At 47.2% G+C, this 20,136-nt stretch overlaps 1 protein-coding gene and 1 long non-coding RNA gene across 4 annotated transcripts in view; one reads left to right on the top strand and one right to left on the bottom strand.

The window, feature by feature from the left end:
• Positions 1-11,551: 11,551 nt before the first annotated feature.
• On the bottom strand, positions 11,552-19,295 carry LOC144604130 (uncharacterized). 2 transcript variants are annotated; one of them, XR_013548688.1, is made up of 3 exons: positions 19,093-19,295; positions 12,390-12,637; positions 11,552-12,053 (listed from the first exon to the last, which is right to left on the bottom strand). It is a non-coding gene; the product is annotated as an uncharacterized LOC144604130 (long non-coding RNA). The 2 variants fall into 2 exon arrangements; XR_013548689.1 differs by lacking the exon at positions 19,093-19,295 and adding an exon at positions 17,831-17,870.
• Positions 18,951-20,136, top strand: part of shisa9a (shisa family member 9a) — a 307,558-nt gene continuing 306,372 nt past the window's right edge. Inside the window, exon 1 of one of the 2 annotated variants that reach the window (XM_078418302.1) lies at positions 18,951-20,046. In XM_078418302.1, the coding sequence (XP_078274428.1) occupies positions 19,523-20,046 (524 nt within the window). In that variant the 5' untranslated portion in view covers positions 18,951-19,522. The remainder of the gene's footprint in view (positions 20,047-20,136) is intronic. The other variant, XM_078418301.1, reaches the window with a different exon arrangement.

Genomic DNA, 20,136 nt, shown 5'->3' with positions numbered 1-20,136 from the left:
CTGACCCAAAAACACACCGACACCATACATACAGTACCTGGAAGCACTTGGAAATGAGGTTGTCAGGGTGGCCTCCAAGTAAGGGCATGGGGGACTACAACTATCCCCCACCTCACTTAGCATCCTCTTGGTCCTTAGTAAATAAGGCTGACTTGCTTTAACAAAGGGAGAAGATGGGTGAACACACCTCCAGATTCAGGGACAGTTTCTTCCCAGCTGTTATCAGGCAACTGAAACATCCTCCCTCAACCAGAGAGCAGTGCTGAACTACTATCTACCTCATTGGTGACCCTCGGACTATCCTTGATCGGACTTTGTTGGCTTTACCTTGCACTATACATTATTATGGAGCTAATGTAACTCCAGGGTAGCTAATATAACTCCACATTTTAAGAAAGAAGGCAGAGAGAAAGCAGGGAATTATAGACCGGTCAACCTTACATCGGTAGTGGGAAAGATGCCGGAATCGATTATTAAAGATGTTATGGCAGCATTTGGATAGCAGTGACAGGATTGGTCAAAGTCAGCATGGGTTTATGAAGGGGAAATCATGCTTAACTAATCTGCTGGAATTTTTTGAGGATGTAACATGTAGAATAGATAAGGGAGAGCCAGTGGATGTGATGTATCTGGCCTTTCAAAACGCCTTTGACAAGGTCCCACACAAGAGATTAGTGTGCAAAATCAGAGCACATGGTATTGGGGGTTAGGACATTGACATGGATAGAGAACTGGTTGGCAGACAGGAAGCAAAGAGTAGGAATTAAAGAATGGCAGGCAGTGACTAGTGGGATGCCGCAAGGCTCAGTGCTGGGATCCCAGTTATTTACAATATATATTAATGTTTTAGATGAGGGAATTAAATGTAACATCTCCAAGTTTGCGGATGACACAAAGCTGGGTGGCAGTGTGAGCTGTGATGAGGATGCTATGAGGCAACAGGGTGACTTAGACAGGTTGGGTGAGTGGGCAGATGCATGGCAGATGCAGTATAATGTGGATAAATGTGAGGTTATCCACTTTGGTGGCAAGAACAGAAAGGCAGATTATTATCTGAATGGTGTCAGATTAGGAAAAGGGGAGGTGCAACAAGACCTGGGTGTGCTTGTACATCAGCCATTGTTAGTGAGCATGCAGGTGCAGCAGGCAGTGCAGAAAGCTAATGGCTTGTTGGCCTTCATTGCGAGAGGATTTGAGTTTAGGAGCAAGGAGGTCCTACTGCAGTTGTACATGGCCCTGGTGAGACCGCACCTGGAGTATTGTGTGTAATTTTGTCTCCTAATTTGAGGAAGGACATTATTGCTATTGAGGGAGTGCTGCATAAGTTCACCAGGTTAATTCCCGGGATGGCGGGACTGACATATGATGAAAGAATGGGTCGACTGGGTTTGTATTCACTGGAATTTAGAAGAATGAGAGGGGATCGTATAGAAACGTATAAAATTCTTAACGGGTTGGACATGCTAGATGCAGGAAAAATGTTCCCGATGTTGGGGGAGTCCAGAACCAGGGGCCACAATTTAAGAATAAGGGGTAGGCCATTTCGGACTGAGATGAGGAAAACCTTTTTCACCCAGTGAGTTGTGAATTTGTGGAATTCTCTGCCACAGAAGGCAGTGGAGGCCAATTCATATAACATATAACATATAACATATAACAACTACAGCATGGAAACAGGCCTGTCCGGCCCTACCAGTCCACGCCGACCATTCTCCTTGACCTAGTCTCATCTACCTGCACTCAGACCATAACCCTCTAATCTCCTCCTATCCATATACCTATCCAATTTACTCTTAAATAATAAAATCGAGCCAGCCTCCACCACATCCACCGGAAGCCCATTCCATACAGCCACCACCCTCTGAGTAAAGAAGTTCCCCCTCATGTTACCCCTAAACCTTTGTCCCTCAATTCTGAAGCTATGTCCCCTTGTTGGAATCTTCCCCACTCTCAAAGGGAAAAGCCTACCCACGTCAACTCTGTCCGTCCCTCTCAAAATTTTAAAAACCTCTATCAAGTCCCCCCTCAACCTTCTACGCTCCAAAGAATAAAGACCCAACCTGTTCAACCTCTCTCTGTAGCCTAAGTGCTGAAACCCAGGCAACATTCTAGTAAATCTCCTCTGTACCCTCTCCATTTTGTCGACATCCTTCCTATAATTTGGCGACCAGAACTGCACACCATACTCCAGATTCGGCCTCACCAATGCCCTGTACAATTTTAACATTACATCCCAACTTCTATACTCGATGCTCTGATTTATAAAGGCAAGCATACCAAACGCCTTCTTCACCACCCTATCCACATGAGATTCCACCTTCAGGGAACAATGCACAGTTATTCCCAGATCCCTCTGTTCCACTGCATTCCTCAATTCCCTACCATTTACCCTGTACGTCCTATTTTGATTTGTCCTACCAAAATGCAGCACCTCACACTTATCAGCATTAAACTCCATCTGCCATCTTTCAGCCCACCCTTCCAAAAGACCCAAGTCTCTCTGTAGACTTTGAAAATCTACCTCACTATCAACTACTCCACCTATCTTAGTATCATCTGCATATTTACTAATCCAATTTGCCACACCATCATCCAGATCATTAATGTAAATGACAAACAACAGTGGACCCAACACAGATCCTTGGGGTACTCCACTAGACACTGGCCTCCAACCTGACATACAATTGTCAACCGTTACCCTCTGGTATCTCCCATTCGGCCATTGTTGAATCCATCTTGCAACCTCACTATTAATACCCAACGATTTAACCTTCTTAATCAACCTTCCATGTGGAACCTTGTCAAATGCCTTACTGAAGTCCATATAGACAACATCCACAGCCTTACCCTTAACAATTTCCCTGCAAACCTCTTCAAAAAATTCAAGAAGATTAGTCAGACATGACCTTCCAGGCACAAATCCATGTTGACTGTTTCTAATCAGGCCTTGATTATCCAAATAATTATATATATTGTCCCTAAGTATCTTTTCCATTAATTTTCCCACCACAGATGTCAAACTAATAGGTCTATAATTGCTAGGTTTACTTTTAGAACCTTTTTTAAACAAGGGCACAACACGCGCAATGCGCCAATCTTCCGGCACCATCCCCGTTTCTAATGACGTTTGAAATATTTCCGTCATAGCCCCTGCTATTTCTGCACTAACTTCCCTCAATGTCCTAGGGAATATCCTATCAGGACCTGGAGACTTATCCACTTTTATATTTTTCAAAAATGTCCGTACCTCCTCTTCTTTAATCCTCCTAATTTCCATCACTACTCTACTTGTTTCGCTTACCTCACATAATTCAATATCCTTCTCCTCGGTAAATACCGAAGAAAAGAAATTGTTTAATATCTCCCCCATTTCTTCCGGCTCAGCACATAGCTGACCACTCTGACTCTCTAATGGACCAATTTTATCCCTCACTATCCTTTTGCTATTGACATATCTGTAGAACCCCTTGGGGTTTACTTTTACATTACTTGCCAAAGCAGCCTCATATCTTTTTTTCGCTTTTCTAATTTCCTTCTTAAGATTCCTTTTACATTCTTTATATTCCTCAAGAACCTCATTTACTCCCTGCCGCTTATATTTATTGTATATCTCCCTCTTTTTCCGAACCAAGTGTCCAATTTCCCTGGAAAACCACGGCTCTTTCAAATTATTATTCTTTCCTTTCCACCGAACAGGGACATAAAGACTCTGTACTCTCAAAATGTCACCTTTAAATATCCTCCATTTCTCTATTATATCCTTTTCATAAAACAAAAATTTCCATTTCACTCCTTTTAAATCCTTTCTCATCTCCTCAAAATTAGCCTTTCTCCAATCCAAAATCTCAACCCTTGGTCCAGATTTGACCTTCTCCATAATGATATTAAAACTAATGGCATTGTGATCACTAGACCCAAAGTGCTCCTCAACACATACCTCCGTCACCTGACCCGTCTCATTTCCTAACAGGAGGTCCAACACTGCCCCTTCTCTGGTAGGCACCTCTACGTATTGCTGCAAAAAACTATCCTGCACACATTTTACAAACTCCAAACCATCCAGCCCTTTAACAGAATGCGATTCCCAGTCTATATACGGAAAATTGAAATCACCCACAATCACCCACAATTCACTGGATGTTTTCAAGAGAGAGTTAGATTTAACTCTTCGGGCTAACGGAATCAAGGGATATGGGGAAAAAGCAGGAACGGGGTACTGATTTTAGATATTCAGCCATGATCGTATTGAATGGGGGTGCTGGCTCGAAGGGCCACATGGCATACCTGTGCACCTATTTTCTGTGTTTCTCTGTTTCTATGTATCTACACACTGTGAATGGCTCGATTGTAATCATGTATTATCTTATCACTGACTGGATAACATGCAACAAAAAGCTTTTCACTGTACCTCGGTACACGTGACAATAAACTAAACTGTAAATGTACTCTGTTTCACCCCCAGCTCTCCAGACACAGCCCTCCAGACTGAGGGTCGTATGGACTGGACATGTCAAAAGTAGAAGGGAGAGAGAGCAGCATCTGCTCCATGGTAACCTCTTCTTGTCTAATTCCTACTTCCCCCACCTGGAATATCTTGCAGTGAAGTGCTGACCCTTCTACCTTCTAAGGGAATTAATCTTCATTGCCTTTATTGATCGGGCCTGGAGTGTAAGAGTCAGGATGTGATGCAGCTTTGTAGGACTTTGGTGAGGCCACATTGGGAGTATTATGTGCAGTTCTGGGTGCCCCATTGCTTGAAGGATGTGGTGACTCTGGAATGGGTGCAGAGGAGGTTTACCTGAATTAGGGTATGTCAGTTACAGGGGACCTGGATTGTTTTCTCTGGAATGCCGGAAGTTGCGGAGAGACATGATAGAGGTATGTGAAATTATGAGAAGCCGAGATACAGTAGACAGACAGAACCTTCTTCCCAGGATGGAAAAGGCAAATACTGAAGGGCATAACTTGAAGGTGAGAGGGACAAAATTTGATGGAGATGTGTGGAGATGTTTTCTACAACGAGGGTGGTTAGTGCCTAGAACATGTTGCTGGGAGCGATGGTTGAAACATATATGATAATGGCATTTAAGAGACTTTTGGATAGGCATATGGATATGCAGGCATATGGGGTATGATCAGGATGGGGTATGATCAGGATGATAAGATTTGGTCTTGGCATCATGTTCAGCACAGACCTTGTGGGCAGAAGGGCCTGTTCATGTGCTGCCCCTCATCGTCTTGACTGCTATCTACATCTCACCCCAGGGAAATGTTAAGGAAACACCATACAGTGTGGAAACACCATCTCCATCTCCATTACTGCTGGGGTCTTAACAATGCTAACTTGAAGAAGAGCTTCGATGTGCATTTCACCTGTAGCACCATATGATCAAACACTCCCGGCCACTACTGTCACACATCAGAGATGCTTATCACTCTGCCCCTTGGCCACATTTTAGAAAATTAAATCACCTGGCTTTGCTCCTTCTTCCTGCATATAAACGGCAACTGAAGAGCGCAGCTCAGGTGAAGAGGATTTGACAGAGCTAGCCAGAGAGACAAGAGAGCAATTTCACAGCTGCTTGGACTTGGTGAACGAGGCGATGTTCAGGGACTTGGCAACAGACCTGAACAAAATCATCACCGTTCTTCCTGACTTCACGAGGAAATGTGTGGGGAAGTGCGTTTCCACTAAAACCGTCCAGGTGTACCTTAACCAGAGGCCTGGGATCAACTTGGCAATCTCCTGAGGACCAGGACAGTGGTTTTCAGGTCAGGTAATCCAGAGTCATGTGAGAAGGCTAGGTATGACCTCCAGATGCCTGTGGAGAGCGCAATCAATCAGATTAAACTGGAGGCTCACAGGCATGCTGGGCAACTGTAGTAGGGCTTGCCTGCCATCACTTCCTGCAATGTGAAATCAAGTAGCCCCAGCCCAGGATGAACTCCAAGCTTTCTATGCTCGCTTCAATAGGGAGAATAGCAAAGCACCTTCAGGGTCACTACTGCCACTGATAGAAGCATAGAAACGTAGACAATAGGTGCAGGAGGAGGCCATTTGGCCCTTCGAGCCAGCACCGCCATTCAATGTGATCATGGCTGATCATCCACAATCAGTAACCTGTGCCTGCCTTCTCCCCATATCCCTTGATTCCACTAGCCCCTAGAGCTCTATCCCTGGGCTCTCAGTTCCTCAGGCTGATGTCATTAGATCCTTTTCAAGGGTGAACCCTCTGTAAGCATCCAGCCTGATGGTGTGCTTGGCTACGTTCTTAAAACCTGCACGGACCAAGTGGCTGGAGCTCTCTGGGACACCATCAACCTCTTACTGCATCCAAGGTCTCCATCTGCTTGAAACAGATGTCCAAGAAGAGCAAGGTGGCATGCCTCAGTGACCTCTATCTGGTGAGACTCGCATCCATTGTGATAAGGTGCTTCACGAGATGGATTATGATACAATCAACTCTTGCCTCAGTGTTGACCTGGACCCAGTACAATTCCCTACTGCCACAGCAGATTGTCAACTTGTCTGATCTTGCCGGCTGAACCACTTGGATAACAGGAACACTTTCATTAGGCTATTGTTCATTGACTACAGCTCAGAATTCAACACCATGATCCCTTCCAAACTTACAGTATTAGCAGACTCTGGGAACTGGGCCTCTGCTCCCCCCCATGCAACTGACTGCTCGACTTCCTCATCAGGCAGACCTCAATCAACATGAATTAGCGACAACAATGTTCTCGCTGAACATTGGCACCGGGGCACCTCAGGGCAGTTTGTGCTCAGTCCCCTGCTCCACTCGCTATATCCATGACTGTGTAGATAGACACAGCTCCAAAGTCGTCTTTAAATTCACCACTGTTGTTAAATGAATGATGGTTGATGAATAGGAAGACAGGAAGAAGTAGATCATCTGGTTGGTTGTCTGAAGAAGGGTCTCGACCCAAAACATCCCCCATTCCTTCTCTCCAGGGATGCTGCCTGTCCGGCTGAGTTACTCCAGCATTTTGTGTCAACCTAGCTTTCAACATCAGCAAAACCCAAGGACTGATAGTTGACTTCAGGAAGGGAATGTCGAGGGGCCATGCACCTGTCTTCAGGAAGGGAATGTCGAGGGGCCATGCACCTGTCTTCAGGAAGGGAATGTCGAGGGGCCATGCACCTGTCTTCAGGAAGGGAATGTCGAGGGGCCATGCACCTGTCTTCAGGAAGGGAATGTCGAGGGGCCATGCACCTGTCTTCAGACTGAGATGGAGGGAATGTCGAGGGGCCATGCACCTGTCTTCAGACTGAGATGGAGGGAATGTCGAGGGGCCATGCACCTGTCTTCAGACTGAGATGGAGGGAATGTCGAGGGGCCATGCACCTGTCTTCAGACTGAGATGGAGGGAATGTCGAGGGGCCATGCACCTGTCTTCAGGAAGGGAATGTCGAGGAGCCATGCACCTGTCTTCAGGAAGGGAATGTCGAGGGGCCATGCACCTGTCTTCAGGAAGGGAATGTCGAGGGGCCATGCACCTGTCTTCAGACTGCGATGGAGGGAGTCAATAGCTTCACATCAAAGACCCACAATGAGGAAGGTTGGAAGATTGGGATTATTCTCTAGCTAATGGGAGGACCATTCAGTAATCTGATAACAGCGTGGAAGCAGTTCCTGAATCTGGTGGTGTGTGCTTCCAAGCCTTTCTGCCCGGCCTGATCCGAGAGGGGAGAAGAGAGGATGACCAGGGTGAAAAAGGTCCTTGATTATCTTGGCTACTTTCCTAGGATGATGTGCAGTGTAGATGGAGTCGATGATGGGAAGGCTGGTCCGTGGGATGGACCAGGCTACATCCGCAACTCTCTGAAATTTCTTGTGCTCTTTGGAAGAGCTGTTGCCAAACCAAACTGTGATGCATCCTGAAATACATGGTGCAACCGTAGACGTTGATAAAGAATCATTTCACTCAGTACATCCCACAGTCGAGGTGTTGCTGTGGTTTCTTCACTGTAGTTTCAGTGAGGTTGGTCCAGGACATGTTGTTAGTCTCGACCATCTCCACTTTGGCAGCATTGATGCTGATTATTTGATTCTTGATTCTTGATTCTTGATTCTTGAAGTGAATAAGTCTTGCCTTCCTGTTGTGTTAATGAAGGAGAGATTGTTGCCTTGACACCATGTATCCAGAGATGCTGCCTGTCCCGCTGAGTTATCCAGCATTTTGGGTCTATCTACCATGTTTCTAAGCTCGCTATCTCCTTCTCGTACTCCATGTTTGAGATCTGGCTCACTACAGTGGCATCATCTGCAAACTTGAAAATTGAGTTAGAATAAAATTTGCCCGTACAGGTATGAGTGTAGAGGTGTTGAGTAATAGCTGAGAATGCATCATTGAGAGGGACTGGTGTCATGAATTATTGCAAAGAAATATGGTGTTCCATGAAGACCATGTCGGCATTGTCAGTCCAGATATCTGTTGCACTTCAACTATTCAATTTATGCAGAAAAGCATACATGTTGACTACAATTTCTTACGTTTATCAATCTAGTATGTCTTTCCCTTTTATCAAATGGCAGATTACTTCAGTGAGGACCTTTTGTGCGCTTTGCATAAGACTCCAAAACATGGAAAAGGATCATTATCAAAGTTGCTTTCATTAAAATCGAACACGTAACTGTTGGGAGATGCGATCTGACCCACTGAGTTCCTCCAGGTTTTTGTGTCTATCTTCGGTTTAAGCCAGCATCTGCAGTTCCTTTCTACACATTACTATTGGGATTAGCCTCATTGTCTTGGTGTAGCAGATGACAAATAAATATAATATTTCTATTCACCTCTGGCAAATCTGTGACATTTCTTTACTTCCATCAACATATCTGAAGCTTCCTTACCTCAGGCAGTAGACAGGTTTGCTTACTTATTCCCTCAGGGATTTGGGTGTGATCAATGATTATAATCTGGAAGCATCTGGTTCACACGAGACACTAAGAGAAATTGTCTGCTGGGACAGAGATGAGGAAAGAGATGTGTTGGGAGGAGGTACCGATTACAATAGCAAAGTAGTTATCAATAACTGCTACCCAAAACTGGGACCAATGCAGTGTTCTGAAAAGGCTGATTCAACATTGAGTCTGGAAGAATGTACAATGTCTTATTGAAAGATGAAGATGTAGTCTGAAGGTTCCATTGCATGATAAGTCGAAGTCCAAGAGGGAAACAGGAAGATCAAAGTGGAACAGTCATGGAGAATGAATAAAGATGAGCGAGGGATGGAAGAGGTTTGAGTTTGGTCTCTGGAGATAGGTGCTCCACAAAGTGATCATGCAAATGCAGACAACATTTGATTTACATCGATACAATGATGTAATCGCACGGTGGCGCAGCGGTAGAGTTGCTGCCTTACAGCGAATGCAGCGCCAGAGACCCGGGTTCCATCCGGGTGTTGGATAGTGTTAATAAACGGGGATCGCTGGTTGGTGCGGACCCAGTGGGCAGAAGGGCCTGTTTCCACGCTGTATCTCTAAACCAAACTAAACTAATGAAGCTTCCTCTTGAGCTATGGTATGGCTCTTCACTGGGCACAGGAGGAAGCTAACCATTCACCACTTGTGTCTAAGTATGCTAGCAAATTCCTCATCCTTTTGTTTATCACTCATTCTTTGCTTGCATACCCAAGATATGCAAATAGTCGCCACATAAAGGGCGCTGACGAAGTTACAAAGTATCCTGTGCCAGGTCCCGCTTTGGCTTCCCCCCCCCCCCTCATACAGCGGTCCCCCCACTCATGGTCCCCATTGTGCTCCCCCCCTCACACATGGTCCCCATTGTTCTCCCCCCCCCCCCTCACACAGGGTCCCCATTGTTCTCCCCCCCCTCACACAGCGGTCCTCCCACTCCGGGTCCTCCATTGTTCTCCCCCCCTCACACAGCGGTCCCCCCCACTCCGGGTCCCCCTTTGTTCCTCCCCCCGGCAGCGGTCCCCTCACTCCACGTGGTCCGTCTTCGCCCATTGGTCAGCGCCCTCACTGACCGCCGCACCGACCTCTCCACTATCGGTGCCGGGTCCCCTCCTGGCGCCTCAGTTGCGCCGACCCGGGCCCCAGCCACGGGCTCCGTCCATCCAGGGGCCGTTGGCCGCGAGCTCCGTCGACTCTGTCGGCCGTGGGCTCCGCCTCGCGAGGGTCCGGCCTTGGCTTGTCCGCTAATAACTGTTTAATTATCACCCCCACCCATGACTTGATGTGACACAACTGCAGAGCGCTGAACAATTTATTATGCAATTGGTTAGCTCTCTTTTTAATGCTGTTTTTGTCTTCTAATAAATTGTTTGGGAGAAAATTAATTGTGGTTGATATCATTACATGGATTTTAATGGGAAATAGGCAGGGAACAGGTTGGAATAAATATGTGCAACTGGTGAGACACCACTAAGATCAGTCCTTGAGTCTCATCTAGTCATCATTTATATCAATGGCTTAAATGAGAGGAACAAATTATCAAACAAGCAAATAATAAAAAATGAAATGAGCTGGGCAGGCTACAAAGAAAATGGAAAGGGGTTGCAAAGGCCAATAATGTGGGCAAACACATACAGATGGAATATAAGAGCGGCACAGTGGCGCAGCGGTAGAGTTGCTGCCTTACAACGAATGCAGCGCCGGAGACTCAGGTTCGATCCTGACTACGGGCGCCGTCTGTATGGAGTTTGTACGTTCTCTCCGTGACCTGCGTGGGTTTTCTCTGAGATCTTCGGTTTTCTCCCACACTCCAAAGACGTACAGGTATGTAGGTTAATTGACTGGGTAAATGTAAAAATTGTCCCTAGTGTGTGTAGGATAGTGTTACTGTGCGGGGATCGCTGGGCGGCGCGGACCCGGTGGGCTGAAGGGCCTGTTTCCGCGCTGTATCTCTAAATCTAAAAAAAAAATCTAAAATAATGTTAAGACGTCTTGTGTTCAGAAAAGCAGAATATTTAAAATGGTGATATACTTGGAAATGTTAATATGCTGTGGGAGTTAGATGCCCTTGTACAGTACAGAGGACACAAAGTTAACATGCAGGTGCAGCAAAAAAGTAGGAAAGCAAATAGTATGTTAGCCTTCATTAGCAAGGGATTAGAATGTAAGAATAAAGAAATATAAAGGGCTTTGGTGAGGCCAACTTTGGGCACAATGTTGTTTTGATCTTTGTTCTTACCCTTGGAGAACCTGGTAAAGAGTTTGAGAATATGTCTTCCCTCGCCATGAGTCTAGAACCAGGAGCCAAAGATCAGTGTTGGAAGCGAGATGTGAGATAAGGAGTACCTTCTTCAATTGGAGGGTTGTAAACTCCAGAGGATATTTGATGCCCTGTGGTAGAGTATATTTAAGCTGCAGATCCACAAAGTTGTGAACACCAGGAGAACAGAAGGCCACAGGAGATAGTGAGGGAAGGTGGAGGGAATGTTGATGATTGGCCCTTCTCGTATTGAATAACGGGCTTGAAGGATGAATGGTCTATTTATCTCTATATCATCATGCAAAATAAAGGCAATCCAGCAATTGCAGGAATAATGCATTCAGTTTCAGTTTAATATTTGCCATGTATTTTGTTGCGTGCTAACCAGACAGCAGAAAGACAATACATGATTACAATCGAGCCATTAACAGTGCATAGATAGATACATGATAAGGGAATAACGTTTAGTGTGAGGTTAAGCCAGCAAAGACCGATCAAGGATAGTCCGAGGGTCACCAATGAGGTAGATAGTAGTTCAGGTCTGCGCTCCAGTTGTGGTAGGATGGCTCAGTTGCCTGATGATAGCTGGGAAGAAACTGTCCCTGAATCGAATGTGTTATTCCACAAATTGATAAATGTAATTGTCTTGCTTGTGCATCAGAAGTTCGTGGACTGAAGCTGCATTCCAGGGACTCCTATACATGATCAAGAGAGCACGAAGGCAATCCTGCAACTCATTTTCATCTCCACCCTCAGGTATGGGCAAGAAGATTCCCTGATACTGGCTGAAGAGAAGTATAGTTGGAGAGCTTGGCCACTGTGGAAAGAATGGGTCGATGAGCCAAATGTACCTGGAGTTGAAAAGCAGGAAAGGTGCTATCATTGAAATGCATTGAATTATTTGAGGCGTTGGAGTATAGACGCTGATAGGCTGCCCCCACTGGCAAGAGAACCAGTGGCATTAACCTCAAGATTAGGAATCAGCTACTTTGAACTGAAATTAAGAGAGATTTATTTTCTCAGGACGTTGTGGACTGAATATTCTCTACCACAGGAGGCTGTCGATGCACAGCAACTGAGCATGCTCAAGACAGACAAGTGTAGATTTTTGGGCACAAAGGAAATAAAAATGTAAAGGCATGTGGCAGAAAATTAGCTTTGTGGTAAAAGATGAATCATGATCTTACCGAGTAACAAATTGTGCTCAACAGCTCTTATGCACAGGCCTTTTTATGATCTTAAATGAGCCCATCTCGCTCAGTCCTGGTCAACGTTTGTCTGTCAGTCGACATCATTGGAACAAATCATGTAATCATTATCTTGTAGCTGTTTGTCAAGCTCAGTTGTTGCTCATATTGGCTGTGGCATTTCTCCACATTTCAACATTGGCTGCTCTTTATCAGTGCATTGTTGACGGAGAAGCAATTGAAGACTCCTGAAGTTATGAAAGGCGATATAAATAAGTGTTATTTCTTATATCACCAGATCTCCAGACATTGATACTTTACACTTAACATCCGAGATACTAAACTGATGCTCCATAAAACAAAGAAATATCAGTCACCAAATGGTGGCCTGAAGGGCCTATTTCCGCATGAATCTCTAAATGACTAGTGCAATTCTTGAATCTGGTTTATTGTCTTTTTATGAAGCCAGAAGATAAATTATAATGATTTTATAATCACAATATAATCGAAACAGTCACACAATAGATACATTTTTTCCCCAATTAATTCAGAGCTAGTAAAACCTGATTTATGATTTGAGATAGTAAAGAGCTTTAGACAGACACTATTTTTTTTTAACGTTCTGCAAATCAGACAATAATTATTTCTAAACCACAGAGGGAAACTTCAAAACATTACTGTAACTTGGGTGAATAAGTAGAAAAGAAATTTGCGGCTATTAATGCAGATCAGAAATGCGGAAACATAAACCTTAATCGTCCTGTAAATTTGGTTTTCATCTAGATTCACTACCAGCGTTATTGGATAAATAATAAAAATAATAATGTCAGAAGCTTCATTTTAACGCAACTTTGTAGAGTTACAACGAGACTTATCATTGGGATTTTAAAGTAATATGTAAAATGTATATCTTGTGCAAGTCCTGTAACCTGATACCAAACAATATGTGTAGGAAGGAACTGCAGATACTGGTTTACACCAAAGATAGACACAAAATGAAATGGGATAACATTAAAAGTCAATGCAGTTCTGGCTAATCTTCATTAGCCAACTCTCTCACTTTAGGAGATTAAAAACCGTTCTGCTCTGTTTTAACTGTCTGTGTCACATTCCAAAGTGATTTCCAAATTCTCCTCCTTGCTTTTGCATCCCAACACCAGTGTTTTCCCCTACATTTTTGTATGCTCTTTCAAACCTATCCCTACCCCCAAAACAATGGTCAACCTGATGAATAGTTGTCTCGATGGAGACAATAGACAATAGACAATAGGTGCAGGAGGAGGCCATTCGGCCCTTCGAGCCAGCACCACTATTCAATGTGATCATGGCTGATCATTCTCAATCAGTACCCCGTTCCTGCCTTCTCCACATACCCCCTGACTCCGCTATCCTTAAGAGCTCTATCTAACTCTCGCTTGAATGCATTCAGAGACTTGGCCTCCACTGCCTTCTGAGGCAGTGAATTCCACAGATTTACAACTCTCTGACTGAAAAAGTTTTTCCTCATCTCCGTTCTAAATGGCCTACCCCTTATTCTTAAATTGTGGCCCCTGGTTCTGAACTCCCCCAACAATGGGAACATGTTTCCTGCCTCTAACGTGTCCAACCCCTTAATAATCTTATACGTTTCGGTAAGATCCCCTCTCATCCTTCTAAATTCCAATGTATACAAGCCTAGTCCCTCCAGTCTTTCAACATACGACAATCCCGCCATTCCGGGAATTAACTTAGTAAACCTACGCTGCACGCCCTCAATAGCAAGAATATCATTCCTCAAATTTGGAGACCAAAACTGCACACAGTACTCCAGGTGCGGTCTCACTAGGGCCCTGTACAACTGCAGGAGGTGAGGATGTGACCACAATAACTCTCGGTAAAGCTGACCTGATGGACAAATGGTCTTTGGTTTAAACCAGCACCTGCAGTTCCTTCCTACACAAAACATGTAAGTATTTTAAATTAAGTCCTGCTTGATTTTTTTAAACATGTAAATACCAATCCTTGCCTTCAACCCGCACAACCACTCTCCTCCACAGGCAGGATCCGGATTTGTACAAATGAATTCCCCACTGTAAGTGCTGGGGAACTTCTACATTGGAGCAATGTTGGAGCCCAGTCTATGAACTGCCGGCGAGCAGCTGTCAGCCACATGCACTGGAAGACCAAGCTCGCTGTGGTGACTGGTGGGGAGATGATATCACTGACGCCCATTGCTCACCCTGGACTTGTTTGTAGTGGATGAGACGTCAGCGACCACAAGATACAGATTCAAGATGATTTGCGAAAGAGCGGAGGCAACATGTGCGGAAAAAAGCATGTCCTGCTGTGAGCTGCTGTGATACGGTGCCTGGAAAGCATGTCCTGCTGTGAGCTGCTGTGAGCTGCTGTGATACGGTGCCTGGAAAGCTAGTGCGTGCAGGTTCAGTGTGAACTTTTGAAGACGAAGTGCATAAATACTTGATAAGGACGAATGAGGGGTCGCCTCCATCGAGCTAGTATGTGCACTGTGGGCCAAATGGCCACCTGCTGTGCTACATTTCCAGCGACTCAGAATTTGCCACAGGTTATATTATCAAATCAACTTTGGCCATCTGTCGGAACCAGAGCAAACAAAGAACTGGAGAGAGTAGTAACAAACATATAGCGATGCTTGTTGTGTGGGCTATACACAAGGGCAGTATGCTCCAATCGTGCTTGCCACAGCTGAATCGCAAACATAGAAAGAGACCATTTTATCTTTGCAAGTAGAAAATATTATCTGCTGAGAGGTACTGTCACCATTTCAATTTCAGGCAGGGTGTTCAAAAATCTTGTGTTTTCTTATGCCGAGTGCACACAGCTCCAGAGCAAAGCTTCCCTTCCCACGAATTGTGCTCTCAACAAATATGCAGTGATCCTGTTAACAGTACACAGTTTGGGAGAAGAGTAGATAGACACAAAATGCTGGAGGAACTCGGCGGTTCAGCTAGCATCTCCGGAGAGAAGGAATGGGTGACGTTTCGTGTCGAGAACCTTTTTCAGTCTCCACCCGAATCGTCACCCATTCCTTCTCTCCAGAGATGCTGCCTGTCCCGCTGAGTTACTCCAGCTGTTTGTGTCTTTCTTCGGGTTTAACCAGCATCTGCAGTTCCTTCCTGCACTAGGGGGGGGGGGGGGGGGGGGGGTGGGGACAGTGAGCCCGTTTAACCCGCCGATCAGAGCAATGGTTTTATCCGCTTGTCTCTGAAACCAACCAACCCTTCATGCCACGCTTTGAAGCACATATTTGTTTTGAAGAACTCGAATTAACAGAAGGTTAAGCAGCAGAATGTTAATGGCGCGGATTGAGTGGCTGGGTGGAAATGTGAGTCTGCGGGGAAAGTCTCTCATTTATAGCCAGTCCTTACACTCTCCCCATTCTGCTTATTAAAAATAGAACTTCACTTACATCTTTTGGTTGCTTTGAAGTCAGGACAAAGGAAGAACAAACGTGATAATTTTGCAATTTAAAATTCAAATCAGAGTTGAAATACTGACCCGGTGTGTGAGCGACCTCGAGAGCAATTATACACAATAGACAATAGGTGCAGGAGGAGGCCATTCGGCCCTTCGAGCCAGCACTGCCATTCAATGTGATCATGGCTGATCATTCTCAGTCAGTACCCCGTTCCTGCCTTCTCCCCATACCCCCTGACTCCGCTATCCTTAAGAGCTCTATCCAGCTCTCTCGTGAATGCATTCAGAGAATTGGCCTCCACTGCCTTCTGAGGCAGAGAATTCCACACATTCACAACTCTCTGGCTGAAAAAGTTTTTCCTCATCTCAGTTATAAATGGCCGACCCCTTATTCTTAAACTGTGGCCCCTGGTTCTGGAGTCCCCCAACATTGGGAACATGTTTCCTGCCTCTAACGTGTCCAACCCCTTAATAATCTTATACGTTTCGATAAGATCCCCTCTCATCCTTCTAAATTCCAGTGTATACAAGCCTAGCCGCTCCAGTCTTTCAACATATGACAGTCCCGCCATTCCGGGAATTAACCTAGTAAACCTACGCTGCACGCCCTCAATAGCAAGAATATCCTTCCTCAAACAGGTGAGAGTGTTGGCAGACGCAGTCACGTTTCAGGTCAATGCTGTGTGTATCTGGAGGTTCCCTCTTCACAGAGTCTGTCTGACCCGCTGTCACTTACTGCGTTCTGTTTGTTACTCGGCATTTCTTCACTGGGCTGCATAACCGAAGTGAAGCTAAACGGCAGTGCGAGTGCTTGCCGGAGCCTCGGCTTGCAATCCTATCTTGTCGGCAGTCGCTGACAACCAGGGGGTCATCGCAACTAACCTACCGAGGTGACAGTGTTGTGTGGCAAGCACGCCGGACCCACCTGCTCCCTGGTCGGCGGCGCCCACAGGAACCACCGTCTTAGAGATTGAAGCCAAGTCTCAAACTAGTTCCCCCGTTTACATGTGTAGGAAGGAACTGCAGATGTCGGTTTAAACCGGGTCAGGCAGCATCCCTGGAGAACATGGATAGGTGACCCGGAACATCACCTGTCCATATTCACAAAATGCTGCAGTAACTCAGCAGGTCAGGCAGCATCTCGGGAGAGAAGGAATGGGTGACTATGCAGTCTTCTTCAGACTGAAGAAGGGTCTTGACCCGAAACGTCACCCATTCCTTCTCTCCCGAGATGCTACCTGACCTGCTGAGTTACTCCAGCATTTTGTGAATAAATACCTTCGATTTGTACCAGCATCTGCAGTTATTTTCTTATACTACCTGTCCATATTCTCCAGAGATGATGTCTGACCCGTTGAGTTACTCCAGCATTTTGTGTCCTTTTGTGCACAATATGTAAAGTACGCGCATCTAACATGTACACCTGTATAACACTTGCACATATATAACACGTGCACATATATAACAGCTCACAACATGTAAACGGGGATAGACACTGAATGCACAGAGTGCTGGAGTAACTCAGCGGGACAGGCAGCATCTCTGGAGAACATGGACAGGTGATATTCCGGGTTACCCATCCATGTTCTCCAGAGATGCTGCCTGACCCGCTGAGTTACTCCAGCACTCTGCGTCCTTTCGTGTATGAACCAGCATCCGCAGTTCTTCGTTTCTACATAAGTGTGAGCTCGTGTTATATAATCAAGCGCTCAATATTTCCACACCGGCTTTTCACTGCGAGGGAAACGGACAAAGTTGATTTGACGGACAAAAGGACACAAAATGCTGGAGTAACTCAGCGGGTCAGGCGGCATCTCTGGAGAGAAGGGATGGGGGACCTCGCGGGTCGAGACCTTCCTTAGACTGAGAGTTAGGGGAGAGAGGGAGACGAGAGGTACAGACGGTGATATAGAGAGATATAGAACTAAAATGAATGATATGCGAAAAGGTAACGATGATAAAAGGAACAGGCACGTTAGGTGTGAGCTGGTGGAAACGAGTTATACCTTTGGAGATTTCACTTGATTTGATGAAGGTGATTTACTGACGTTCCAATAAAGTCAACATTTCCTTGTCGCTCCCCCTCTCCCCTTCTTTCCCTCCCTATCCTTCCTCCCCCCTCCTCTCCCCTCCCCCCTCCTTCTCCCTCTACCCTCCCTCTCCCTCTACCCTCCCTCTCTCTCTATCTCCCTCCCTCTCCCTCCCTCTCCCTCTACCCTCCCTCTCTGTCCCTCTCCCTCCCTCTCCCTCCCTCTCCCCTCCCTCTCCCTCCCTCTCCCTCCCTCTCCCCCTCCCTCTCTCTCTCTCTCTCTCCCTCTCTCTCTCTCTATCTCCCACCCTCTCCCTCTCTGTCCCTCTCCTCCCGCGTTGGCCAACAAACTTTGGAGAAGAAGTAGCCGCCGATAAACAAACACGGGTCCACGCCACCGCCTCAGCCAGCGCCGACCCCACGTGTAGATGTGATTCCAGTGTAAGTGTGTGTGTGTGTGTGTGTGCGCGCATCACCACCTGAGGTTGGTGTTGGTTCAATGTTTACCATCGCCTCTAAAACTGGGGATGGAGGTGGGACCCACCAAGCCAGCCAACCCCAAATGCACCAGCAACCGCCAGTCCAAGTTGCCTTTCTTTAGACCAACATGTGATTGCAGACCCCGCCTACCGCCCCTCACCACCCCTGTCTGATACCGGCTTCCAAATGTAAACACAGACACATTTTCTGTCCGTCGTCAGCGTTGCCCCTTTAACTGGCGGTCCCTGGAGCCGCATCTGCCGGCGGCAGCGAAGAGGACCAGAGACAGAAACTCAGCGCCGCCGCGTCCCCGCCTTAAAGCGGCACAGTCCCCGTCCCACCTCCACCACCTCACGGAGAGCGGACAGCAGCCAGCCCCTAATGGGGAGAGGGAGATAGGGTGGGCTGGAGCTGAGTGCTGGAGGGGCTGCTGGAGGGTGCAGAGAGAGAGGGAGAGGGAGGGAGAGAGACAGAGAGGGGGAGAGGGAGAGGGAGCTAGAGTGGGCTGGTGCTGAGTGGTGGGGGAGCTGCTGGAGGGGTGCACAGAGAGAGGGAGAGAGGGAGAGACAGAGACAGAGAGAGGGAGCTAGGGTGGGCTAGTGCTGAGGGGTGCAGAGAGAGAGGGAGGGAGGGAGGGAGGGAGGGAGGGAGGGAGGGAGGGGAGCGATGAGCGCTGGCACTTGCAGGCGGCTGTGAGCGCAGTGACCCGCTGTAGTCCGGTGGGGATGTGTTGTGAGCTGCTCTCCTGGCTCGTCTCACCAGCGGGTCTGGGTCTGTCCGTGGGTCTGAGCTACGATAGCGGCGGAGTGAGCGGATCCCCGGACAGCAGCAGTTGTCTCCGTGGGTCAGTGTGAGCGGCTGATCACAGCGCACCCCATCTCCATCTCCCCACCTCTCCAGACCCAGACCCAGCTGCAGGTTGGACGCGCGGAAGCCGGCGACTAGTGGAGCCTCCCTCTCTCTCTCTATCTCGCCCTCTCTCTCTCTCCCTCTCCCTCTCCCTCTCTCCCTCCCTCTCTCTCTCCCTCTCTCTCCCTCTCTCTCCCTCTCTCTCCCTCTCTCTCCCCCTCTCTCCCTCTCTCTCCCCGCCCACCCCAGCCGTGCGCATCGGGGCTGTGATGAGGCCGCCCCCCCCCCCTAGCCGGGCAGAGAGACGCCTGAACTCTCCGCTGCTCCACACTAGACCACCATGCGCCTCCGACTCCTGCGCTACCTGTTGCTCGACCTGTTGGGTTTGTGGTGCCCGCTGCCAGACTGCTTGGCCCTGGGCAAGGCTGGCCAGCTGCTGGGGGGCATCGTGGTGGTCTCCGGACAGAACACCTCCAAAGAGCCGGGCTCCCCTGCTCTGCCGCCCAAGCCGGACCGGTGCCGGGGTTACTACGATGTGATGGGGCAGTTCGACCCGGCTTTCAGCTGCAACACCAGCATCTACCAGTTCTGCTGCGGCACCTGTGGCTACCGCTACTGCTGCCAGTTCAAGGAGTCCAAGCTGGACCAAGGTATCTGCTCCAACTACGACACCCCGAACTGGGCAAATGTCAGCAAGTTCCCCCAGAGGCCGGACGACAGCACGTTTGAGCACGCCAGGGACAAGACCAACTTGATCGTGTACTTCATCTGTGGCGTTGTGGCCATCATGGTCCTAGTGGGAATCTTCACCAAACTTGGACTGGAGAAATCGCAAAGACCCCAGCGAGAACTCAACGTGTCCAGGTAAGGCATTCCCCCCCTCCCTCCCTCCCTCTCAGTACACCAGTACACCAGTACACCAGCACACCAGTACACCAGCACACCAGTACACCA

This window comes from Rhinoraja longicauda, chromosome 21 (assembly GCF_053455715.1).
Source record: "Rhinoraja longicauda isolate Sanriku21f chromosome 21, sRhiLon1.1, whole genome shotgun sequence".
Taxonomy (NCBI): Eukaryota; Metazoa; Chordata; class Chondrichthyes; order Rajiformes; family Arhynchobatidae; genus Rhinoraja; species Rhinoraja longicauda.
This window is presented reverse-complemented; position numbering and strand designations above follow the sequence as displayed.